Source organism: Poecilia reticulata, chromosome 14 (assembly GCF_904066995.2).
Source record: "Poecilia reticulata chromosome 14, P_reticulata-male-v2, whole genome shotgun sequence".
In the NCBI taxonomy this organism is placed as follows: Eukaryota; Metazoa; Chordata; class Actinopteri; order Cyprinodontiformes; family Poeciliidae; genus Poecilia; species Poecilia reticulata.
This window is the reverse complement of record NC_088843.1, coordinates 10507705-10534867: the sequence shown is the minus strand read 5'-3', so window position 1 is coordinate 10534867 and position 27163 is coordinate 10507705. Positions and strand designations below refer to the sequence as shown.

The 27163-nt window shown below is 37.7% G+C and overlaps 1 protein-coding gene across 7 annotated transcripts in view; it reads right to left on the bottom strand.

Moving 5' to 3' along the window:
- Positions 1–6736: 6736 nt before the first annotated feature.
- ltbp3 (latent transforming growth factor beta binding protein 3) overlaps positions 6737–27163 on the bottom strand; it is a 44725-nt gene continuing 24298 nt past the window's right edge. For 4 of the 7 annotated variants that reach the window (XM_008427723.2, XM_017308741.2, XM_081615269.1 and 1 more), the window contains exons 5-29: positions 24390–24476; positions 24174–24290; positions 23237–23407; positions 22654–22743; positions 21699–21712; positions 21556–21622; positions 21261–21332; positions 20067–20195; positions 18951–19082; positions 18736–18864; positions 18499–18618; positions 17915–18037; positions 17670–17792; positions 16851–16970; positions 16518–16646; positions 16206–16376; positions 16014–16094; positions 15426–15554; positions 15185–15322; positions 14953–15093; positions 10697–10825; positions 8433–8591; positions 8256–8345; positions 8024–8152; positions 6737–7696 (exon numbers count right to left, since the gene is read on the bottom strand). In XM_008427723.2, coding sequence (XP_008425945.2) covers positions 7545–7696; positions 8024–8152; positions 8256–8345; positions 8433–8591; positions 10697–10825; positions 14953–15093; positions 15185–15322; positions 15426–15554; positions 16014–16094; positions 16206–16376; positions 16518–16646; positions 16851–16970; positions 17670–17792; positions 17915–18037; positions 18499–18618; positions 18736–18864; positions 18951–19082; positions 20067–20195; positions 21261–21332; positions 21556–21622; positions 21699–21712; positions 22654–22743; positions 23237–23407; positions 24174–24290; positions 24390–24476 — 2942 coding nt within the window. In that variant the 3' untranslated portion in view covers positions 6737–7544. The remainder of the gene's footprint in view (positions 7697–8023; positions 8153–8255; positions 8346–8432; positions 8592–10696; positions 10826–14952; positions 15094–15184; positions 15323–15425; positions 15555–16013; positions 16095–16205; positions 16377–16517; positions 16647–16850; positions 16971–17669; positions 17793–17914; positions 18038–18498; positions 18619–18735; positions 18865–18950; positions 19083–20066; positions 20196–21260; positions 21333–21555; positions 21623–21698; positions 21713–22653; positions 22744–23236; positions 23408–24173; positions 24291–24389; positions 24477–27163) is intronic. The other 3 variants (XM_008427724.2, XM_008427726.2, XM_008427725.2) reach the window with 3 other exon arrangements.

The window sequence follows — 27163 nt, the reverse complement described above, 5'->3', positions numbered from 1 at the left end:
AAAATGCAACTTTTTTGTCTTTACTTGAGGAATAAATGGCTTAGAAAAAACTGTTGCTGGAGTGTATTAGGTGTGATGTGAGTGATGAAATTGTTATGAAACCAAGTTATGAAATAAAAAAAAAAGAATTCATGTGCCAATGAATAATTAATGCAATATATATTTGATGGGTTCAATTTAAATATTAGTTGGTTCCAAACTAAAATAAATAATTAACTTGGATAAAGGTGAAGAATTAATATTGGTCAAGTAAAGTAATGGTTGAGTCAATTAATAGTCATGTTTACAAACCACTTTATTTAGATTCTGTGAAGTCAAATATATTAGATGCAACAAATGGACATCAATTTTTTTAATTTAAGCTGGGCCACACTTTTTCCAGTGTATTTATGTGAAATTTAAAGCTGTTTATAACCCAAACTCCAGCTTTTAGAATGGCATCTGCTTAAATAAACCTAAATTAAATAAGTAGGTCATTAGCAAGATTCAGTTGAACAAGGAGGCTGTTTAGCCACTTACTTTGTAGGAGTACACGACAAAATACACAGAAGTCTGGAGTGATGTCATGACAAAATATGGAAAAAAAATTAATAGGAGCTTATATTTTTACAATGTTTTGTCATGCTCCTGCAGTGACTCTTTAGAAATCAAAATCCAAACAGTATTCTCTTGAGATTCTTCTTCAGCATTTTTTCACTTCATCTTGTAGAGCCTGCAGTTGCTCTAAATTATTCCTGAGATACTACGCAGCACCTGGCAAGCTGGCGTGTCACGGGGTAAGTCATCAAGATCTGGGTTATTCATAAAGCCCCAGAGGATCCTCCTGCAAAAGACCCCTCAAGACTGGAGAAAGCATTTCCCTCTGTGCTGCTCTCAATAGCACCATGATAAAAGCAATTTCATGGTTGTAGTAGCTCAGTTTGAAAAAGTCTTAAGTGACTCAAAGTAGCCTGTTGACAGGGGCTCAGAGACACCCAAACTTTGACATCTAAATTACTTTTAGGATAATTTGTGCTCTCTTCTGCTGCCTGTGTTCGGTTGGGGTGTTTACTATATCTGTGAGTATGGGTGTAGCGCAACCAACAAAGTGGTGGTGGTGAAGTTTTTATGACATGAAGGGTCTTTTATCGAGGGCTGAGCTTTTCAGAAAATAGCATGCCTTTCATTATAAGCAGCTAAAGGGGTCATTAAATAGTTTTGGCGTGTTCTACCAGAGCAGTTCAAACATTTTTGTTTTTTTGTGCAATAACTTTATTATTGTTGAAGAAAATGAGATAAGCCAAGATGCTGCTTATTTAAACAAAATGTGCGTGTGCCTAAAACACTTGTTTTACACACATGCACCTTAAAAATAAGGTGTTCTACAAAACTATTCATGCCTCTTAAATTTTTTCTCATTATGTGACGTCACAACAACAAACTTCAAAGTATTTTGTTGGCATTTATATTACAGGCCAACTGATGAATATGAACAACTTTTACAAATAGAAACCTCAAAAGTATATGTTGTTGATTGCAAGCACCAATTGTCTGGACTACTGTTGAATTAAGTCGGTTACTTTAAAGGGGGTGAATATTTATGCAATCATGATTTTTTTTGTATTTCAGTGTAATTTTTTTTGTTGAACTAGTTTTTACTTTGACATTAATGTTGTTTTGTAATTGTCTTTTGTCAAGCAAACCGAAATCTGTTGATCATAATTCATTTGTAAAAGCATTCAAAGGTAAAACATCCATGAAGTTGAATACTTTTTATAGGCACTTTTTAAGTAATTTGCTAAAACAATGCAAATTGGTCTGTCATATAATATCCTAATAAAATACATTAACGGTTGTAGTTTATTTTTCAATTTTGTCATATGACACAAGCTTTTACCCATTTCAGTTGTTTTTTGTACAAAATATAAAGAGATACCATATGAAAGTACCACTGAATAGACTGTATTTGACTGTATTTTCATCTATTTTTTGCAATAGATTTAGCAGAAATGAATTGTGATGAGACGCTAAACTCCACTACCCATTTACCTGAGAAGGGAGTTTTTCAGTAGACTTTGTTACATCAGCTGTAAATTTCACTGCAAGTCCATTTTCCCGGTGATTTCTTTTGCGTTATAAAAAACCGTTGCCTATATTGACTTATTGATCAACTGGATCCAATCTGCCTGTAGCCACCTTAAATATGAATGATTATCTGGTGAACATGAGAGGTTACTCATTTTCATCAAGTTGGCTTTGTCCAGTGCCTTCAGTGGCAGAAGTACTTAAGGATGAAAGCACATCATCTGTTCCGGTTGCGTCTCTGTCTGCATTAACAGCATGGATAAACACAGAAACCATGTTTACAGCCCTGGTCCTTCTCCCAGCCTTCGCTCAAACACCCATGAACCACCATAGGGCTCATCCACAATCCACCATGACAAAGGGAAAGAGCTGAGTGCAGGATATAAGGCTGTCACTGGCTGCCAGAGTACGTCCAGCACTGTGTTTTTTGCAGATTGCAGCAGTTTGAGCTAAACCCCCTCTGTCTGCTCACTATAGATGGGACCTAGGCGGGTAGGGGTCATCATTGGTGCATGCAATGACCAGGGTGGGGATGGGAGCAAGGGTGGCTGGTGAAGCTGCTTTGGCTCTACACCTACACACCCTGAAAGCTGAATCATATGGCTCCAGTCCTAAGTAATTGGGAGGAGCCCCTGAGCTTCCCTTGAGTTAATTGTCTGTCACAAGGTCGCACAAGATGAATGATGTTGAATAAGACATGCATGTATTCTGCTTTTGCAACCTGCCACTGAATGCAACCCTATCTTCTAAACAGAAATTAAAGTTTTAATATTGTTTCTTCCATATTAAGGTGTAAAAATAAAAACACTGACACATTGAAGAAACTGGAGTTTTTTTGTTTTTATCTGGGAAGCCAGTGCTGTTTTCATTTGTGAATGTACTTTGGGTGCTTTTCTTACTGAAAGACCCAAAGACTAGAAAAAGCATAGGTTATGTTTTTATGTAAACTTTCCAAGATTAAAAGATTTCATAATGGCCCCAGGATCCTTTGGAAAGGAAACAAGCTCACAGCATCATAGATCCCCTACTTAAACAACAGTTTACATGATGATGTTATTCACATTTATCCATTGTTTGATAAGTAAGTAGTAAGTAAAATGCATTTATACAGCGCTTTTCACAAGTTAAAGAATAAATAAAAGGGTTTGGCATAATTGGCATAATTATGATCAGAAACATAGGAGTCCTGGGTAATAAAGTATACCGTAATATAAATGGAGTAGTTCCTCATTTCTTGTGCAGTTAAGTACATCTTGTTATTTGTCTCATGACATCTCTGACACTGTTCCTCAAGATAGGAAATTATAAAAAAATTTGATCTTTGTGTAAAAATACAATTAGCAAAAAAACAAAACCAAAAACATTCTAAACCCAGATTTTGATTAGTGGTTATGAAACAGGTTTTCTTCTTGCATCGCCCATCAATACTGGTGACTGAACTGCTGAATCTCTTCTCTAAGCATGTAAGACGAAACAGCTCTAAATGTCTTTCTGCTCTGTTTTTGGCATAGAAACAAATGTAACAGATGCTGGATACTTAGATGCAGCGTCAGTTTTTTTGTTTTTTTTTGGATGCCACATTTGCCCCACAAAACCAACACAAGTTGCAGACGACTACAAAAAGTTTAGTAGCTGCAGTCTACAGCCATCACCCAGAGGGTTATACTCCGGTCACTGTGACCCATTTCAAGATATTTATATCCTCAACATCAACTTTTTGAGTCGTCTCCCAAGGACAAGTATGCTATTTCTGTTTTGGTTCTTTTTCTCATCCCCTGACTCTCCTGTCCTGTTTCTTTTTCTCTCTCTCTCCCTAAACTAGTTGCTGTAGGTCACCTTACAGTTCCAGTTTTAAACAGATATAATTATTAGACAGAATGAAACCAGGACAGCAAGAAGCTGAGGCACCACTCTCATGTGGTGTGACTCGCTTAATCTAACAGATTGAGGAGGACCATCCATTAGAGGTTGGTATTCATGACACCTCTTTTTTTTAATTCAGCAAAACAAAAGTCAAGCTCACTGTCTGTCCTCCAGTTTCTATTTCGCAGAAATCAAAACCATTACGGTACCCAGTGAACCAAAATTATGTGAAATGGAGTTATAAAACATTTTATCTCGCTGTCAGGAGGAATGTTGGTCATGAAAACGTTAGGGATCACAGGAAATCTCTGTCCTGCACAAACTAACCAGCAGCTCCCTCTAGCGGATAATGCTTGCTACTCTTTTTTTGGCCCATTTTGAAAATGGCAACATCTATTTTTATTTATCTTGAGATAAATTGCGTTAACATTTTTTTTCTTTTTTTCTGAAACCAAAGAATTAAATTTGTGTCATCTGACCAGAGAGATTCTTTCATATGCGTCACTTTTATTCCTTATTCTAAGCAGTAAGCTTACAAATAACTACATATTCTCTAACAAACTCCTAAGTTTTTGACATATCTTTATATATTTTATTTTTTTAAAGATTTTTTTGTAAATTAACTATTATTCAATAGTTAATTGACAGGAAAGTGGGTAATAAGAGAAGGGGGAGGACATGCAGCAAGGGTCACCAAGGCCAGGAATTGAACCTGCAACAGCTGCGTCGAGGACTAAGGCCTCCATATGTGGGTTGTGCTTAACCCCTGCGCCACCACAGCACAACCCAACATATTATACTCGGGTGGATTCATTTTCCTAATTGGGTGACTTTCAAAGGACAGCCGGCTGCACTGGACTTCAGTTAGGGAGCGATTTAAAACAAATGCACATTTTTACTTGTTAGACCAACGTATGAATATTGTACACTGTGAATCTAGGCGCTTCTTCACTTGAATAATTAATTTTTTTGTGTAAAGTTATGTTCAGGTCTCAATGTAATGTCTAGAAGTGGTGAACTATTTGTAAATTTTAAGGTTTTGAGGGACTTTTTAACACAGACTGAGATTGTTATGTGAAAGACCCGATTATAACAAAGTAAATATAAACTAAGGAGCTGATTGTGAAATGACTTATTGTGTTTGCTCTCACTGGCCCTGTTTAAGACAGGGAAAATCTGTCTCTCAGTCAGAGTTAGATGCTGCTTCAGTCAGTCAGATCCTGTGTCAGCTGTTTACTGTCAGCCTTCTCATCCTGGGAACGCTCCAATGTTTGTTTTCACATTCTGTCAGCATCCTCGTGCTTCTTCTTTTTAATGGACACCCTTCAATCAAATGGAGACAATAATGCAAAATGGAAAAAGAGAACAAACCAGAAAAAATTGCCAAGGAAATGTCAAATAAATATTTCTTCTTCGTGTTGCGTAATTTGAAGTTCCTGTATCTGAACATAAGGTTTCCTCCAGAAAATTAAGCCTGGTGGTTGGTGATAGGGCAGTCAATCATCTGACAGGCTGTCATTTTTTTGAGTTAAAAAATGTTTAAAGTTGACAGCAAATTTTAAAATATCACTTAATAATTATGTGTTATTGGAAGATTAATACCTGAACCCCAACTATAAAGTCTTAAAAAAATAAAATGAAAACATAAAAAAATAAATAAATAAATGCGCAATGATTAGTCTGGTGGGGGCACAGGTAAAGCCCAGTGGCCCGCCAGGCTTATAATACACTGATGGAAACCCTGCAACAGGAGCTATTTTTTCCTTTTAGTGGCTTTGATTTGATATATTGTTTTGCATTATGTGCTTATGCATAAATGTGGCCATATGCACTTCTTAGGTGTTACAAATTATGTTTTCATCTCACTTCTTCTGTTTAGGGGCTGTTTTGATAGTATAACATTGTTGTAAATTCATAGATCCATCCATCCGACCAAGGATTACTCAGTTGTCAGATTTATCCAGGACCTGACTATTTTGGAAATGCGTTTAAAACTCATGAATTTTGTATCCATTTTTAACAATGGCTCCTGAAATGGCCCGATGACTCCAGAAAGTTCAGTGAGGAAAAGCGATGACCTGTAAAATTGTCTGAACCATGTTCTCCTGCTGCTTGAGTCAAATGTTTGATTAAATCAGGCTTGTGTTCAATAACACAAGATTCAGAAACAAAGGTTCTGGTTATCATAATCCGGTGTACGTCTGCTGTTGACCTTTCCTGTAAAGACCGAAACATTTGGTTTACTAGATTAGATTTAGGAATTGCAGTAACGCAAACAATTCACAAGATGGCATCATGAAACTGATCGGCACATCATGGTCTGCCTCCTCATCAATCTATTGGCTCCCATTTTGTTTTTATCCAATCATTTGTTATACATTTTCAGTTTCTGCTCTGAATGTTGTGCTTGATTTTAATTTATTGGCTTGAATCATTCTCAAGTGGAGATCTTTGAAAATGAAATTATTGAGCATACATGCCGTTATGTTTATTCGACACCTTGGAAACATGTCTAAAATTAAAGACATCTTGTAGTGCAACGGCAAAATCTCATACTGAACATTTTGAAAAAGTACTTTAAATCAAACATATGACTTTTATAAATCAAAATAAAGTTTCAATTCCTACCATGTGCCATGTGTTTTTTTACTCTCAATTTATATTGATAGTTCCATATTTATTGATTATTTTCTATACGGGCTGTAATTTTCACTTGTGCAAAATTATCCAGAGTGGATAATAAGAGTTTGAAAGCTCTTGTTTTTAGAGCATCTAATCCTAAACACAACAAAAATCATACACACATGTATTAAAAGTGACTTTTTAATTAAATTTCTCTCTTCCCAACAACTTCTTTGGCTAATAATTTGATTCAGCAATTATAATGGCTTTTCCCAGAAGAAGGTACATTTAGCAAATATTTTCCACTACACTCACACTGCGTCTCAACCTCTCCTTTCCTGCAAAGTCCACTTTGGTGCGCTTGTCAAATGTTAACAAAATCCTAATATTTTTTTTCATACTTTACATCAACAAATAAACAAAATAGCAAAGGGGTCATTCCACAGAACAAACTGTACAAAAAACACAATTTAAACAATGTGTAATAATTACTGTAGAAAATACACTTCAGGTAATGTATTATTATTAAACATGTCGGGATGTGGGTTTTACAGGGGAATGTAAAAAAAAATTCTTTGAGATCTTTGAAATGAATTTCTTTTTTTAAAACTAGAGCTCGTCTTCAAGCTCCAACTGTGATTAAAACCATTGTGGCAAAGTGGGGGCGTGTCAGCAAAACAAAAATCACAAAAATATACACTTTAATATTAATCTAAAAAACAGTTTAGAAAACAATAATTACAAAAAAATTAACCAATAAACAAATATCCTAATGTGATTCGATAAATTTAATTTTAAAGTGAATTGGTGGGAACGAGAACGTTTTGTACATTTCAGATCGGCCTTCGCGAAGACGTGTCTCCGACGGCGAACCGTGTTTTCAGGTCCGCAGTGGCTCACGCAGCCACACAAGAACAGGGAGGTGTGCGACAGCATGTCCGCTGGGTTGGTGTTAGATTGCGTCTACGTACGCCGTCCAGGTGGCACCAGGGTCTTTACTGAGTTCTGCGGCGCACGCATACGTTTTGCCGGCGCGAGGCCATGAAGCCGTGTTTGCAGAAACACTTGTACGAGCCGAAAGTGTTCACGCAGCGAGCGTTCTTGCAGGGGCTGGTGCGTGGGCCCGGCTCCGCGCACTCGTCGATGTCTGGAAAACACAAACAAGTGTCAGTGAGGACAAGCCGACAAACAGAACCAGAAACTGTAGGTCAAAGTGTAAAGAGATGTACAGTGACTTACAAAGGTATTTTCCATGTTTAGAATATAAAATTCAGTACAACCACCAGTCAGTAATACAGAGTCCATGTAAAGGTAATTTAATTAAAGTATGAATATAAAACCCTCAGCATCATAAAGACAAACCTGTAAGTATACAGTTCTCACATGGCAAAAGGAAAAATTATACTTTTGTATGCCACTGTACACACATTATTGCATTTTTATTTTTATTTTGTATGCATATGTACACACGAACCTATACAGCGGGCACGGGAGTGGTCTAGCCTAAAGCCTGTGTTACATTCACACATGGTACCCAGGTATGAGCGGACGCAGCGGCCATTTGCACAGCTACATTCATCCGAATCCTCCTCTGAACTGTCACCTTTTAGCAAAAAAAACATAAACATTAGACACCGAGGAGTAAAAATATCACATATTGGATGGCAAAATAGTAAGAAGACAACAAATACAGAGTATGATTTCACCTGGGTTGTAGTTTGCGAAAGCTGCCAGAAAATCCTGATCCCCATCCGACTCGGTCTCATGTTGCATCTTACAAAGAATACTGAACATTTCTGAACAGAAAACAAAGAAACGTGTTGGTGGAAAGCAGCAGGGGGGGAATAAAATCGAAGATCGAGCTGATCCTGTAGGAAGCTCACCCAAATTTCTGGGAGGGCAGGTGTTGCACTCTGGCCCCCAGCCGTGGCCGTAGTGACAGCAACACTCAGAGTAAGTCACCACTTTGTCGATGGGCTGACTGCAGATGAGACCCTCGTCAACCCGCTCGAAACACACGTCTTTGTGGGCTGCAGTACGATCTAGATCAAAAATAAGGGAGAGATATACATGCTTTTTAATGTTTGTTACTTTCACTTTAGTAGTAGTATGGGTTATAGTCCAGCAAATCATTAGTTTTTTTTTGTAAAAGTGCCATTGAGTGTATCATATATTATTATCAACAAAATCTAGAAAGTAATCTGTGTGAATCTAAAGAGAAGCAGATTATGCAGAACTGCCATAATGAAGTGAAGTGATGTAGTTCTGCCCAACAAAATAATGAAAGTCTGATTTAAGCAAAAGTTAATCTAATGTGAGTAGAAATGATAGGGAAGCCAAAATTAAGAGCTTGTCAGAAAAATAAATCGATATGAAAACAAATGTTGTGTTGATACATTTTCCTAATGTAACTTTGGAGACTTATAGTGTATTTTTATTTTACTTTTATGCATTCCCGTGAACAGGTTTCAGGTTTTAAACATGGAATAACAACAACAACAACAAAAATAATCAAAGGTTTAGAAGAGTATCTATTTCTGACTGATGTATTTGTGATACTTCTGTGGCATGTTCTCCTGGGTTTTCCATTTTAAAGAGGAATGGGCCACACAGAAAAAAATAACAGCAATTTACTGATCAAATGCTGTGATCAAAAATGTCAATTGCAGTACGAAGTTAACAAAAACACTTTAGTTAAATATAACTTTTTTTGGAAATACTGGAGATTTTTTGTAAGAGCAAATAAAATTTTTTTTCTACCACTAAATAAATTTACTCAAATTAAAGGCTGGAACTTTCCAAATGTTAAATAAGTTGAATACATGTCAAGGCTTTTTTTGTAGAGGGCAATGTGTGCTAAAAATAATACAATAAAAATCAGTGGAACAATAAAAGTAAAGCCAGTTTTATTCTCGGTAAATGCTAATGTTTGGGTGAATCGGGTCATATTGGCACATGCAACGAGCAAAACCAGTAAATTGTTCTGAAATCATTATACAGATGGCAACGATTTAAAAAAAAGAAAAAAGGTTTATGACTTTCAGCCAACTCATAAAAACAGATCGTAAAAATAAATTAGCTGTTTTTAAAAAGATAAATATATATATATTTTTTATTCCCTAAAATATTTAATCAGTGTGAGTAAAAACATCGTTTCAGATTCCTAAAATTACACATTTTACACTAATTTGTAAAGCCAAAGCAGCCACAATGATTTGTTTTTGCATCGTAAATGAACAAAAGATAATAAAGACTCACTGTCATGATATAAAGACAGAAATGTTTTTTTAAAAAGTTTAATATTTAATAGTAAATAAGTGAAGCTGATTGCAGTATGAGGTGGTTCACTAAATATTTGCTACTGCTCAACAGCCTGCAGGTTTTATTGTGTCGCGCCACATCATTAAAGACATTGTGTGTCATTAGAAAATCCTGTAGCAGCTGCTACAATTATTAAACTGTGAAATAATAGTTGTAGTTTTAGTAACATTTCATTCAATTGTGTGAATTCCTGGGCAGAGCTCTCTGGGAAAAAAAATAGAGTTCCTTGTTAGAGAAATACTAAATAAATGATAAGTGGTTACATTGATTATTCTGTATGGATAGGTTTTGTTGACTTTGTAGAGAAGTTACCAATAAACTTCTTGTATAATTCTGACTCAGCAAGCTGATTGCGTTAAGCTACTTGGCTGCAGGAGTCAAAGTAAAGCTTTTAAAAAACAAACAAAAAACGACTAAGCTGTTAAGCATGGTGGTAGCAGCATCATGCTGTGGGGGTGCATTAGCATTACAAACATACATTGAAACTGGTTTTGGACTAGCCAGAACAAGTATAAAGCTTTTGGAAAACCCTGACCTCAGCTAAGATCAAACGCCAATACATTATTACAGATGTGTGTTGTGTCATCAGGACAGTTTAAATGCATCATTAGAAGCTCATAACACGACATGAGTGCATGTAGCGTCTGTTTGGCAGTGTATTAATCACTTTCTAAGACCAAACATGCTTACAACACAAAAGTAATATTGGTTCAAAGCTAGAAACATCTTCCTAAAAACAGCCTGGACAGGGCAAGGCTTGGGAGGAACTGCAATGGAAAACAAAAGAGTGTCAGACTGAGCGGTAAGGCAAGCTAGTTCTACCCACCGTCATAGACGCACTGCTTCAGCGCCGCGCTGAAGGTGAGGGGAGGGTCGCAAAAACAGTGAAAGGAGCCGGGCGTGTTCTCACACCTCCCATTCTTACAGTACGAGGGGTCCTGGCACTCATTCACATCTGCAAAGGGCACCACAGACACTGGTTACAGTATGAACATCTGCTTCTGGGCCAGAGCTTAGTCTGCAGGTGGTCGACTCAGGCTTTCGTCTCACCACAAAATGCAGAACAAATTCTTCCCTGCGGTAAATGCTCCATTTGGGAATCTTTTTTAGACATTAACCGTGTGTCGAAGATGCTTGTTTATCCCTAAGCTGATTGTTAAGGCCGGTGTGTGAGGTGCATCTCTCGGTCTAGAGGTTGGACAACTGTAAAACTAAAACAGGTTGAAATGAAGCGGATTAGTTGATGGCCCATTAGATTCATAAACAGTTTTTACAGCTGTGATAATCGACTGGTTTAGATAAAACTGTGGTGTAAATAATGTCTTTGAGCCACATGTGGTTTCTGTTAAGTTACTACGTGAACCATTCTGCTTATTGGAGATTGCACAATCTTGCAGCTGGCCCGTTGTTAAAGTAAAAGAAGAAGAAAAAAAGGGGAAACTGATATCTATGAAGTTAAAAATGAGTTTGGTTCCAGAAGAGGTTGTTGAAATTTGGCTAAAAAAATTAAAAAATCTCTAGCGGGCAAAGCATCCTGTTTATGAGCATAAACATATGGTTAAGTTTATGAGGTTGAAGTCTCCTTGTAATCATTATTACAACATTTTCTTCTAGTTTGAAGAAACAAAGTGTGATGTGAACAAAAAATAATTTAGAGAAAGAGAGTCTACATCATATTCACAAAGCATACTTTCTCACATCCGCCCACATTATTGCATCGCTACAGTTATCGTCCCAAACTGGAAGTCAAAGAAACCATGTTACTTTGAGGCCTTCAATTTTATCTGACTGTCATAACTAAGCCATATTTATCTCCTCTGGGTGTGCGTCACAGTATCGGGTTTCAGGTAATTACACATGACCCGACTGTGGCACATTCATTTGCAGACTGGGCCAGTAAACATCCTAAAGCTTCACTTGGGTTTTCTACATACTCCGGCTGCAATAGTTACAAAGTTAGCTCAAGCAAAATGAATGTATCCAGGCAGAAACCAGTTATCGTCCCCAGCCAGACCTGCTAGATGGAACCGCTTCACGTTGACCTACCTGTCGACAGACTAACTACTGTCAACCTCAGAGGATTAGTTTTCACGACTTCACAGACATACACGGCTAAAAGTTTCTAACAGGTGATGAAACATGGAGAACTTTCTGTCTGTGCAGGAACAAAGTTTCTCCCGGACAGTAAACATGGTCATTTATTCACTGATTTATGGCTTGAGGATATGTACTATTTATTAATAATTGGTAAACTGACTATCATCAATCTGCTGGAGATGACTTGTAGAAACAAAAGATCCTTCACTGTTTAACATTATCTAGTATTTTTTAACCACAGAAGCTCACTTGAGGAAGCTGGTAGTTTTCATAATGACAGAAGGGTAAATTCATGTTGATGCAAGGCTGTGAATACTTTTACACTCAATGAAAAACAAAGAAAAAGAAAAACAAAGCTGGATTTACATTGTTTATATTTTTACATTCTGTCTCTCCTGTTTTGTGTCTCTAAGTTCAAGTTATTGTTTGGTTTGTTTGGCCTCTTTGACACCATTTGGATTTTATCATTAGGAGCTAAAAAGTGAACACAAGGTTTTTCATGTATGATTTTGAAATTATTTAGCTATTGTTTTGTATATTATGCAAAAAATCTTCACTTATACAAATCTGTTAACATCTCCATTTGACAAAAATTTTGCTGATGAGGTTGTGGATACTTTTGATAAAAATTTACTCTCATACATTTAGCACTTCTAGATTGCTGTGGTCAGCAGACCCCAGTTGAGAGGACCTTCGCTTTTAAGTTCAAAACATTCAAATTTGGGCAAATGTTTCCATTTCATTAACCTATTTTTGCACCTCATAGCATCTATGCATCTTCCAAGACATGTTTACAGGAACGTAGCTGCATATAGTGGGGATAGAGTTAGCTTTTGGCCTGATTGTTGACTACATTTCAACAATATGCATCAAGTAATTTATAGGCTTTACCTGCCACAACTGACTTAATTATCAGTTTCAGTTCCAGATATTTTATATCATCGTCATTTGTACACTTAGAGAGGAGCTGGACAGATTTTTAGATTCCAATCATCACAATATCAGTGCATGCAATGGCAAAGGACAGTTTGGACGCAATATTTGTATGGGTATTATGTTTGTCATATGTGATACATTATGTCATGCATTTACTTTCCATGTAGCAATGATATGTTTGAGCATTTGGATGGACTTTAACTGCCCTTAATTTCCTTATGGGTTTCCTTCCCACAGTGTATTATAAGCCTGGCGGGCCACCAGACTTTACTTGTGCCCCCTCCAGGCTTATCATTGTTTATTTATTTTAGTTTTTTTTAATTATTGCCTATTTTTAACACTTTATAGTTGGTGTTCAGATATTAATCCTTCAATCTTCCAACAACACAAAACTTTCAATTAATATTTTCAAATTTCCCGTCAACTTTAAGCATTTTTTAACTCAAAAACATGACGGGCCGCTGGATGACTGGCCAGCGCCACGAGCACCGGGCTTAGCAAGTTTTCTAGAGGAAACCATGCATCTGATGTATATTTATAGTACCTGTGATGCTAGAAATCACTGAGTGGTTGGGATTTTGTATAATAGCATTTAACATGTTCTTCTTTATCTGCTTAATTATGTTTTACTGAAAACTGGTTTAGCTTCCCTTATAAATTTCATTCAGAAACCTGTCTAAGTTTTAAAATTCTGGTTGCCGATTTTAATATGCAGATCAAAAACTAGAGGAAAGCCACATAATTACAGCTATCCAAATCTATATACAAGACGTTTGTAAAAATAAAGTACTTCTTGTTAGTAGATGTATTGGGGTCATATACCTACAATTTCTTTGCAAAAGATAATAAATAGATAACAAAAAATGTCTTTAAATCAAGACGGGTACAAATTGAAACAAAGTATATAATGTAATGAAAGATGGAATATAAATGTAAGTAACAAGTGCAAAATGTCATAGAGGTGACTGGACAGGAGGGAGACTCATCAAACTTTTTATATTAAAATAGAAATAATCTTTCTTGGTGACCAAAGTGGAAAAGTTTGAGTGGAAAAGTTTGAGAGTTAACTTTCCCATTGGTCAAACACACAGCATGATGCAGGCTAAGATACTGAGCCAGACATTGACAGTAAGTTCTTTAAATATGACCACTTTGACAGGAAACCCACTGGTTCCACATAAAGCAAAAAACTGCTGAGAAAAACAAACATTTTGTGCTGCAAGTTCAACGTTGAGACAACAAGAAACTGGCCAAAGACTGGGATGATCTTGCCAAAAACACAAATGTCTCACATTTTTTCGAGTCGGTTCTGAGTCAGGAAGACTCAGTTAGCTTTTTTTATGCCAGTAATGTCTAAATAAGAAGCAAGACTACGTAGATATGTAAAAGATTTTATCCAAGATAAATCAGTGGTTTATTTGCACAAAAGAGAGAGAGAGCAAAGCTTCCATATGGAAGTCTGAACAAAGTACTTTAAGGTTGCTCAGCTTTATTCCTGCCCATCATGAAACATGCTGCATTTAAATATATTTTAGTCCTGTCGAAGCAGCTAGAGAAACTACCTTCATCCTGTCAACTATAAACATGGAGACTGCTGCTATGCTAATGCTAACAACTCTATCCACCCACTGCAGGGTGGACAGAAAATTATTCTTCAAAGAACGCTAAAGACAACAGAAATATTCTAAAAAATATCTGTGAAGTCCTGCATCATGACTGGAAGGAAATAATAACTTAAATGCTGTTTTTTTTATACATTATTGCTCCCATACAATCTGAATACTTGGTGGAATAAATGCCTTGAGAAAACAATGGGTGCCGTATGAATAAATATGAATAAAATCAGTTTCTCCAGGCAGGTCAGAGCTTTAATAAAACTGGAGATTAGAAATTAGTAATGAAAATTTGGTGGGTGCATGTCTGCTGCTACATCTCTTTAGTTACTAATAATCCTATACCATAGTGCGTGGTTGTTGAAACACACTTCTTCAATTGGGTGTTTTAGATGGAAATATCAGTGATTTCAAAGACAGACAAATGAGAACTCACCAGCCTGCTCCTCGAGAGTCACGCAGCTGTTTCGGTCCACAGCCAGCGTCCAGGGCGGAGAGCAAATGCAATAGTATGAACCCACTGTGTTCACACATAAGCCATTCTTACAGTTTCCTGGGTTGTCACACTCATTCATATCTGCACAACAAAGTTAGGAGTTCAAGGTTATCAAGGAAGAAGCTAGAAAAAAGCTGGTTTCAGCCATGGAAAGGGAGATACTTTAACTCACCAGCAACTGTTGGCATCACACACTTTTTCCTGCTGGAGTCGGGGATCCAGGGCCGGTCACAGATGCAATAAAAGCCCCCATCAGTATTGACACACCGACCGTTGGTGCAGAGAGACTCGTCGTGGCATTCATTAACATCTGAGCGCAAATATGAAGACATGAAACAAGAACTAATCTGCTGTAGAGGGTTTGGAAAGTCCTACATGCAGAAATGATTCACAATTCACATGATGCTACATACCAATGCACTCAAGAAGGTTGCTGTCATAGTAAAAACCTTGTTGACAGTAGCACTCATAACCTCGCAGTGTGTTTTCACAACGGCCCCTTTTGCAGATTTCCTCAGCAAACAATGTACACTCGTCAATATCTGCAGACAAAAAACAAAATATTGTTATTCTGCAGAAGATTTGATCTCTTCGCAGTTAAAAAAAACCCCTTCAGATGCAGAATTAGCTTAAATTAGCTAGAATTGCCTGGTTGTAAACTCAATAAATGAATCTTTTTCTCTTTTGCTGACCACTACATACTGAAGTTATTTGAACAATTTAAGTAAAAAAAAAAAAAACAATCAAAAGTTAAAAGAACTACAGAGATGTAAGTATCTATAAAAAAACGTAACTATTTTCTACACTGACTTGTTCCACTAGTGCTGCTACCTGTTCTTGTAGTTTGCAGCTAAGGCTACAAGTGCTAAAAATGTATTTTCAGCGCTGTTCTTAAATCTTTTCCCATTCTTTATATTAAATACGAACTGAAATGTTGCTTTAAATTTGCACAGTTAGTGACGTTTGCATATTATATAGTATTATAACTTAAATGAACACACCGTGGTAGGCGGGCAGGCTGTACTGGAGTCTTTGTTCACTGTAGAAACCTTGTCCGTGAGGACAGAGGAAGTGGAACTCTGCTGCATTGGAGGTAAAAAAAAAAAGAAAAAAAAAAAGAGTTTTGAAAGCAAAACTTTGAACAGAATTATGAAAGTAAACAGTGGTTCTGCTATTTGCGTCCTGTGTGGTACCTGAGTGGGAGACGGGGCAGGGGTGGATCTCACAGTGATCTCCCCATCCCACACCGATGGAGCAGCAGCACTCCTGCTTGGTGACATTGATGGCCAGGACGCTGTCGCAGAACACCGTGTCGTCGAGGTTCAGGTAACACTCCTTCTTCTCATCCGTCAGAATTCGAACCGCTGCAAGTAAAAATGCGAAGTTTGAAGCGGATAATTATTAGATATCTGTAAAAATGATGCTAAAAAGTCTTGGGATTTAGAAGGATTCAGTGTTCTGTTCACTAGATGAATGTGGTTCATCTAGTATGAGAGAGGATGTACCTTCGCAGCTGTGTCTGTCCTCTGAGAGGGCATAGCCGTGATTGCAGACACACACGTACGAGCCCAGTCTGTTCTCACATGAGCCGTAGGGTTGGCAGAGGTTCCTGTCTGCAGCACATTCGTCTATGTCTGAAAGGGAAAGCACAAAGGTTGTACTGAGTATTTAAATTTCAGTCCTAACCGTTGCAAAATGCGCTCTAAAAAATTCCAGAGATGAAGCACAAAAATAAAAATCTCTCAAATTCAAAACGATTTGTGATAAATAAAGGAAAACGGATACAAAAAAAAAAAAATAATCCAAATGTTTACATCCTTTCAGAAGGAGATACAGACCTTGGCATTCCCTGCCTCCGACCAGTTTGTAGCCCTTCTGGCACTCGCAGTGGTACGAGCCCATGCTGTTGATGCACCGGCCCCTCAGGCAGCTCGACGGCCTCTCACACTCATTAATGTCTGAGTTGACAGCAGAGGAACATTTTTATTCAAATTTCCACACCAGTTCATGTCTCTGAAACCTTTTCAGCAACTGGATCTCAACTCCTTTTTCATTTCAAAGAGAAAACACTGAAATATGTGAAATTGTACACTTTATGTACACATTTAGAAATATTAGTTTTCTAGTATGCAAAGGCCAAATTTCAAGCATAATTTTGTTTAGATGTAAAACAGCATAATTTGCATACAAAAAATGACTTATTTCATCTAATAAGTTCACAAGAAGTGTATCAGCTTATGATGTCTTCCAGTTAATTTCAGCATAAAATATGCATAAGATAAAGTCAGTTGATGTTATTTTTATATCTTTGAATGAAAATTAAAACAAAAGCAAGTAAATGTTTTTATTAACATCAATATAACTGTATGCAATATTCCCTGAGCTTCAGAGAAAAACAAGATCTTTTTGTTGCTGGAAGTGATCCTGGAAGTCCTTAATGCTACAGCAATATATTGTGCAACATTACTAATATTACATTAGGCTTCATAAATTGTTTACTTTTTGCTCTAAACTAAATCAATGAATTATGGTGTATATTTTATTTTACCAAACATTTTGTGCAGACACCACAATAACCTGATTTGCGCTTGAGAACGTCATCTTGCCTAGTTGATGCAAATAAAACAAAACCAAAGTTATTTTGGTGTAATCTGCACCTTCGCAGTGGCTGCCCTCCTGTGTGCGCTGGTATCCTGGGTAGCACTGGCACTTGAAGGAACCTTCTGTGTTGATGCAGCGGCCGTAAGCACACAGTCGAACGTCCGCACACTCATCAATGTCTACAGGAAAGAATTTTTTCATTTGTAAATGAAATGCTTTAAACCAGAGGAATGTATTTTCTCATAAAAAAAAAAAAAAACATGCCTCATTGTTTGCAAAAGTCCGGTTTTCTACTACTTACCACTGCAGCTTTTGCTATCTGCAGAGTGAAGGAACCCCTCGTTGCAGAGGCATCGGTAAGTCCCAGGGAGGTTCTCGCAGCGCCCGTTGGGACAGATGCCAGGCTTCTGACACTCATTAATGTCTGAAGAAAAGGTCAAACATGGGATTTTAACTGATTCCTTTTTATCACTACAGCAGCAACGTGCCTTAAGAACAGAAATCTTTATCATTTCCACTGCAAAAACACAAAATCTTTCTGGTATCCAGTGCAAAAATCTTAGTGTACTTGAACTAAGACAAAACTAACTTATTAGTAACTTTTCAGCCAAATATAGATTGTTTAAAGTCAGAAATTCCTTTATATTGATGAAAATGTAACAGTAACCAGCACTAAAAATAAGCTCCTATGTCTCGCTAAAAAAAATTGTTTTGTTTTACTTCAACTGTTCTGAGATATTTGTGCTAGAAACCAGACCAGAAAAATGTGGTAAGATTTTGAACTTTTGCATTGTTTATCCACATTATCTCCGTCTCCTCACCCTGGCAACTGCATCTATACTAAGTATCATGTGAAATTTCAAATAAAAATAAACAGACACTCACCATAGCATGTGCCGGCATGGGCCTCATAGCCGGGTAGACACGGCACGCACTCATACGAGCCCGGTGTGTTTTCACACTGCTCGTTCAGACAAGCATCCGGACTCAAACACTCGTTAATGTCTGGAAAAAGACCAGATTTACGCTTCTTATTTCAGGATGAACAGAGGGATTATTACACAGATTATTAGATGATTTTGCATCGCCGTCCATAATGTCAAAGTGAAACTGCGTTTGTACCTTCACAGGCTGGATAACGGTGGGACTTGCTCCTGAAGCCGATTTGACATTCGCATTTATAGGAGCCAGGCAGGTTGACACAGTGGCCTCCGACGCCGCAGATATCTGGTTTGTGGCATTCGTTTACATCTGTAGAACAACACAAACGTCACAGTCAGATCTGACAGCATGCAGAGGAGAAAAACAAAACTCAGAGCCGCTCTGGATTATTTTACCTATGCACTTCAGTCGCCCGTGCTGCACCATGTGTTTATAACCCGGGCGACACTGGCACTTGTAGGCTCCCTCTGTGTTGACGCAGCGGCCTCTGCCGTGGCCGCACGGCTCCGCGTCACATTCATTATCATCTGGGAAAGGAGAGAGAGCGAAGTCAAATAAAATAAATAACAAATAAAAAATAGTAAGCAAGTCTCCACAGGAAAACTCATTAACCTGGAATAACGTCAAAATAGTGGAAGTCATGTCTGCATGTCTCTGCTTGTGCTCAGGTATTAAGTAAGTTTAATGACATTTACTAACAGGTGGTTAAGTTAAACATATTTCTAGCTCTAAATTCCTTGATTCTCAGATAAACAAACACATAATTATGGGTGATTTTTAAGCAATATAATATGCTAAATTGCTACCAGCAGACCACTTACTTAAAATATGTGGTAACACTTTAATTGAAGGGATGTGCATAAGACTGACATGACACTGTCAAAAACATGACATAACACCTGACAAGAACATAAAGAAGTCTTTATCAATGTTTATGACAGTTGTCATGAAGTGTCATTTGGTAAATAATGACACTTTTAATGCAAAGTTGCCCTAAAAGTTGCATTAAAAGTGCCAACTTTGCATGATTTTGTAAATAGTGACAATTTAATGCAAAGTTGGCATTTTTAATGGACTTTCAATGCAACTTTTAGAGCAACTTTGCATTAAAAGTGTCATTATTTACCGAATGACACTTCATGACAACTGTCATAGACATTCATAAAGACTTCTTCATGTTCATGTCAGGTGTTATGTCATGTTTTTGACAGTGTCATGTCAGTCTTATGCACACCCCTTCAAATAAAGTGTTACCAAATATTTATTGTATAAGGTATGGTGAGTGTTTGTATATTTTTTTAATATAATAAAACCTGGTCTAAAATCATGATCCTGGAACCAGTTTAATGTCAAAATATGCACTGTTGTTGTTAGTAAGAAGATTTGAGAGACGATTCTTTTTTTGTCCAAAATGTAATTTTTCGGCAACCCAACATTTTCCCTTTTTGTCAGGAGCAGCAAGAGAAAATAGACGACATTTTGCTTGGTTTTTCTCTCCCGACGTCTCTTACCCTCACAGATGTTCCTCTGCAGGTTGAGACGGTAGCCGGGGAAACAGTGACAGATGTGGCCATTCGGGCTGTTCTCGCACTTCCCATGACCACAAATGCTTCTGCTCAGGCCGCACTTATCCGCCTCCCCTTTAAGGGCAGAGAAAAGAGACCACTGGTGTTAATTCAATACATCTATGTGCAATGCAAAAACATTGAAACGAGAATTATACTTTGTTGTCACTCTTATAAACAGTTCTCAACAGAGAACTGTTCAAGAGTTGTACATATTTTTACTCCTCTCACTGTGACTGTCTATGGGAATATGCTGCAGTGACATTAGGAACAGAAAAAACCGAAAGGCAAAAAGAAGTGTGATGTCTAAAAAACTATGAACACCACCTGGAGGTCCTGTCTTTTAGAAATGGTACAATAATCCAACACTGATTGTTAGCGAGTGAAAAGCTTATATATAAAAAAAGAAAAACAATATCACTGCTTCACAATGATGCACTAAAAAAAAACTCCCAATAATTACATTGATGTTTGTAGTTGTGAAGGACAGCAAGTGGAAAAGTTCAAGAGGCATAACTATATCTTATTGATATTTTCACTTTCACATAATTGAAATTAAGAGACGCCACTGAAAATTTCAGTATGAATGAGAGGTAGTCACACAAATTAGATCAGATTGGAGTGATCAGATTTGGCATTTGTTTATCTTTTGGGGATGTTTTTATTCTTATGGAACAAAATCAGTGTTCATGAATTTATTTGAAATGTTTAGCAAAAAGGAAAACTGTAGTTGTGGCAGCTTTCATAACACAATGTGTGTGAACGAAGCCTTCAGGCTGGTTCATGCTTCGTGTTTGATGTCACATAACATGCACAGCGACCAGAAGCATCAGCTAACTACAAAAGACATGCAGGAAAATTAGCTTCGTGTTAAACGTCGTTTTTGGAAATGTGAGGTAAAAAAAAAAAACACAAGAGTTATCATTAATGGTATTTTCTGCAAGCAGGAAGTCAACATGTCATCTATGAGAGACGGAGGCGAAGCTCGCCATGGTTACCGCCTCTCACTGTGGGTGCGTTTGCGGAGTGCTGGATTTCCCAGTTTTCAGGCGCGTGAAACATGAACCAGGTCGTGTTGAGAAGAGAATAAATGAATAAGAAGCGACTCTTGTGCTGGATTGGTGTTAAACTCACGTTTACCTTTAGGGTCTATTTCGAAGGGGTCATTGCCTGGGGGGATTCGGACGATTGGCGGAGGAGTGGGTTTAACAACTGTGGATCCAACAGAGGAGAAATGAACCAGCAACCATGACATGTTGATCTTTGGTCTTTGTACTCCACAGAGGCAACATTTCTTTGCAATCTTCTGTCAGTTAGCAGCAAGAAAGAAACATTCCCCTCATTGTGGCAGCTAACGGTACATTTAGTAACTCGAGATGTTCAAACGTTACTTGCAGCACGTCTAACTTTCTTTGCGAAAGTGGGGAGCGCTTACCAGGCACTCGCGGTCGGGTGGTGCTGACAGAAGTCTGCTGCGCCGTGGTCGGCTCCGGGGGCTTCTCCTGATCACAGGAGGGAGGAAATATTTCATGCCAGCAAAAGAAAAAGCTACATCTACAAATGGAAACGAAATCTTACCGTCACAAGTGGTGCTGAAAGGAAAAGCGGTAGAGCGAGGTTAAAACGATGAACCTCTAGTAACAGGATTAAAGGCTTACAAAGCAGAGATGTTGGACATATGAACGGTGCTGGTCAGAACTTTACATACGTCCGTCATGGGTAGGAACATGATGTTGACCTTTTAATTACACTTTTGTTCTTCTTTTAGGATGGCATGATGATGCAACACACACATTTAATGTCTGTAATGTTGCTGGCAGTAGTTTAGCTGGATATTTAACCACACTTCTTTCTAGAAGGTGTAGAGCTTATTTTAAGTTTTACATTTTGTAAAACTTATTTTCGATACGATAAGGCCACAACTTGTCGTATCCATTCTGAGAGCACTCTTCATGTCTGTTTAGGATCACCGTCCTGTTTAAAGATTATAAAACAAAAACTTCCTTCTTGGTTGGCAGAGTCTCATTGGATGGATATTTGAAATGTGCTTTCCTGTGAAACACACTGGTGAAACTTTCATACAGTTACGTCTTAAAACTGGTCAGTGATTCCATTTTATTGATAAACCAAACTAAAATCAATCTTTTGGAAAGTTTTTTTTATCTTCATCTCTCTGAATTTATGTGTCTTAAAATTAGAAACTGGTTTCCACGTCAGAAAAAGGAACCAATTTAAATAAGCTCTGGCAATTCTACTTAGAAAAGTGGTTGAATGTCCAGCAGAAGCTAGTTGACGGCTTCAAAAACAAAGTACGTTCAAATCTGAACCGACGTGTGTAATTATGAACATCAAACATTTAAACTTGCACATGAAATTTGTGTTTGAAACTAAATTATTCCACCCATCCATGTTTATTTGAAACAGAACGGTTCAAATAAATCCCAAAGAGCAACATCAGCATAAACTCCTTCCCATGACGGTATGGAAACTTCTGACGAGCGGCAGGAGAACCGATGCAAGTTCAAACACTCACGATGGAAGATGATGGGAGGCAAGGCCACGGTTTCCGTTATGCTTTGGAGATAGTATCCTTTCCCAGCAGGGCAAATCTTATTGAAGGCCACTAAATATAGCATGAGGAAAGACACAAAGTTTAGCTGTTATTTGATTGTATGCAATTACATTGATTTGACATTTATCTTTAGAAAGAGTCTACTATGTGGGATTTACACAAAAATAAACGCAGTGAAACCACATTTGGATGTGCAGCAATGAGACACGGTTTGATTCATCTTGTTTAAAGAAATGAAACATACATTTTTGAAAAGAATTGTGCATTTAATAAAAAAAAAAACTGCATGCATGCAATAGATACAATTTTTGTTTTTCCAACAGAGAAATCCAATATTTCTTTCAATGACCTGCAAAACAACCGTTAATAACATTTTAAGCTAAAGTAAAAAAAAAAAAGATTATTTAAAACTCAGGAATAAAAATAATAATCAGACTTCTTCAACAATTTACCAAGCAACGGGAGCCATGAAACGCGGAGGGAGTTCATCTCTGGATGAGCTGAAACTGTTCAGTGAACATTATCACTAAGGCGACTGACTCACCTGTGCCCACCTGAGGACATCTCTCACATTTGTGGCCCCAGGCTTTGCCCACCGTGCAGCAGCACATCTCCTGGGTGATCTGGTTCACCAGCGGGTGCTCGCAGCCCCTGGCGTCGGACGCCAACAGGAAGCACTGCGCCTGCTCCGGCGGAGACTCTGACACACGACGCGCTTCGGTTAAAACAGTGATAAGGGAGCAATATTGTTTATTTCAATCTCTCTCCACAAAACTCTGCTTCTTCATTGCTTACAAATATGCTCAGCTCACTCCTTGAAAATAGTTTCTTCAAGTCAGATTTAATGTCTCTTGGAGAAATATTTGTTGTTCCCGTTCCAATCTCGTTTCTCACAGTCAACTTTCATGTTGTTTGTGCGCGAAACCAGAACTTTCACCTCTGCTCTCTTTGATAGTCTGATATGAACTGTGTTAGCACAAAGAGAGCAGTGACACTGAAGCCACATGGCGTTGAAATGTTAACAAGAGAAAGCAAAGATGAAGGCTCCAAAAAACAAACAAACATCATCCCTACAGAAGATGTTAAAGCACAAATGTAAGAGTTAAACAGAAGATATTTGCAGAAGAGACACTAAATTAAATCATGCTATTGTTGTTTTTATGTTTGTGAAGCACTTTGTAATTTTATTGTCTGATAGGCGCAATATGAATAACTTTTACTTGCTCACAATTATCATTATGCTCAGCAAAATGCCTTAGTGTGCAGAGCACATTTGTCAGCAAGCTCCTCTTTTTGAGTATCAGAGAGGAGTTTCGAGCAAGAGCAACTCAATATCTTTGAGTATAAATACATAATTTGCATTAATACAGAAGATTTATGATTATATATATATATATATATATTTTTTTTTATTTAAAAGAAAAAAACTTACAGAGAAATTCAGCCTCAGTAGTTTGAAGAAATATCATGTTATTACTTACCAACACATCGATTTCTCTCCAAAACGAAGCCAGATTTGCAGGAACACTTGAAGCTGCCCAACGTATTTAGGCAATCTCCGTTCTGACAGACACCCTGCAGGGTGCACTCGTTGATGTCTTCACAGTCAGGAGGAGGGAGGCGAGAATAAAAAAAAGGTTACGCCGATTTCTGCAAGAGATCGGGAAAATGACGCGGCTCGTGTTTCGAGTCGTCACCTTGACAGTGAGTGCTGTTAAATCGCTTGTAGCCTTGCGGACAGGTAGAGCCGTATTCTTCCACAATGGTGTGTTTGACTGATGCGTCTGAGGGGGGAAGAGACAGGAGATCCAAAAAAATGTGTTTCTACATCTTACAAAACTCCTGAGTGTGGAAAAAAAAAGCTTTTAAGATTTCACACATGAACAAAACATTTAGATGGAAATCTTTAAAGATAAACAAGAACTACTTTCTTTGCCACACATGGAGATACTTGTATAACATTTCACTGGTGCAAACAAATCCAAAACCAACGTCTATGATTAAATTAGTAACAAAACTCCTTTGCTTTTTATTCTTTCAGAGGCATGAGAGGCCTGTGGAGGCCTGCTGGCTTACTGAGGGATGAAATGACTAAATTAATACACTTAATACTTATTCAACTCTGTCCCTGAGTTTAGGAGGCCATATGATACCTTTCATTTGTTCTACAGCTCTTTCTGCATGCAACAGCTCTCCAAAGTTAATAAGCGAGCTGCAAAGAAAATGTTTCTGTGCATAGTCAGGACTGCCTTTTAGTGCGATTTTATTTTATATTTACATTTTATATAATAGCCAACTTTTGATTATTTTGGCATGCTTTAAAAGAAGATAAAAAAAGCAGCTTCCATCAAACCCAGAGAAGTCTGGGCTTCCAGGTGAATAAAAAAAGCTGCAGCAGCTTTTTTAGACATTAGAGTCCAAAAATAGCTGCATGCCAACAGCAGCTTTTTCAAACCTAGAAGACAGCATAATGTAGAGTCTGAAAAAGAAAACGGAAAATTAGTTTTTTGCCTTTTCAGTTCCTTTAGCTGAAGAGGTTTCAAAAGTACGCCCCCTACAGGTATGATGACAGCAGAGACAAGCTGCAGAAAAATACTCTTCGTATGTATGCTGTCTTGTACTCATACGTAATATAACTTTAAAAATGAGCAGGACTCATTTGTTTTCATCCCTCTTTACTCTGAAAATAGCAATGAAAATCTAGTTTTTATGTCCGTGTGCAAAGAACGGTATGTGGTGGAAAAAATAGTGATGGCAGCATCATGGTGAGGGGACGCTCGTCTCAGTCAGGAAGAGTGAAGTTGGTCCGGGTCGGTAAAAGGAAAGAAATAAAACTTGGGGAGAAATTCACCTTCCGACAGCCAGAGCTCCAAAAGAATGGTTCAAATCAGACGGTCTTCATGTTAGAATGGCCCAGTCAAAGTCCAGACATAAAATCAAATGATCAAAACCTTAGAATTTACATGAAAAAAATTTTAAAACAAGAATGTTTTTGAGAGGCTCTGTGAAAAAACGGCAGCGGCTTTGCAAACAAAAAAGTCTTGTTCCTCTCTCTGAAAAAGGAAATAAACTTTGTGACTTCTAGATCGCATCTTCTTGGTTTATTTTAGAAAGAAAATGAGTGTGGTTGAGCGGTTTCTATACTGGGTGCTTGTTCTGTTACCACATTCATCCTCTGACATCATGTCACTTATTTTCCAAAACTACGTCTTTGTTATGTGGTAAGCCATCTTTTCCCTTTGTTTTGTTTTTTATTTTGTTCCTTTTAAACGTAAGTTTTATCCAAGCCTTTGACTAAAACAAAAAACAACAAAAGTGTTTATTAAGATCTCAACTCATATAGTTGCTTTTACTTCTTACTGGTATTGCTAAACGAGAATCATTGTTTTCTATAAGGGAGTGAAATATTTGAGGCAGTTTTATTACAGAGCTGTGGGAACACTGCACATCGTGGAAAGAGAGAGAGAAAAAAAGAAACGTTGGAAAAGACGGCCAGGTCATGGCTATTTTTACTGAAAAAAAAAAAAAAAAAATGGAGGAGGGGGTTCAACAATGCGTACATGAGTCACAAAAGTGACAGTGGTGTGTGCAGGAGTCGAGTCATCTGCAGCGCCGACCAGACTCACGGTGTCAGGTTTTCGTCAAAGCCCGCATTGTCTGAGCCAGCACCGAGAGAGACGGAATAATGGCGGAGTGGAAAACGTGAGCAGCCAAGATTTTCCTGAAATCTAATCCTCAGCAGGGTGATGACAGTGAGCAGGCGCAGAGGAATGAGCTGAAGTAGAGGCCTTTCCCCCCCAAAAAAAATTTATTTGTTTCTGTCTCACTGTCTGAGTGCGATTCCCATAACTTCCCCCGTTTTCTCATCCCCTTTGTTTTCAACACCATATGCTACGTTTACAGCCGGAACCACATATTTACATACAGTCTAAGAAAAGACTCACTTTTCTTTCACAGTCTGGTTTTGGCCAGTTAGGATTATAAAAAAATATATATTTCTACTGCTAAACAACTGAACTATAAGAGAGGCGTTGTTTTAGCTTTTATACTTTTAATATCAGAGAAAGACTTAAAGAAACTCCTTTTAGTTTTTAAACTGTTGAGTGCAAGAATCAAACAAGGAGAACTAAGATTTAGCTTTACAGTTTCAACCCAAATCAACTGGAGCATTTTAAAGTGTAGCTTTTCTTCTGCTGTGCTTGTTTTTCTTTCTTTTAGTTTTGTTGTTTTGTTTGTATTTCCTTCTGATTCACGTAAAGCACTTTGAACTGCCTTGCTGCTGAAAATGTGCTCCGTAAATAAAATGACCGTACCTTACCTGAAGGAGCATTTTGATCACATTATTCAAATTCGGAATTTTAAATACACAAAAAGGACAAAATCTTTTAAACAGTCGGCTTTGAAAGCTGCTGATAAGTTGCTTCACAACATGTGAGTTAAATTAAACCTGTGGCTGTATTTCAAGGCAACA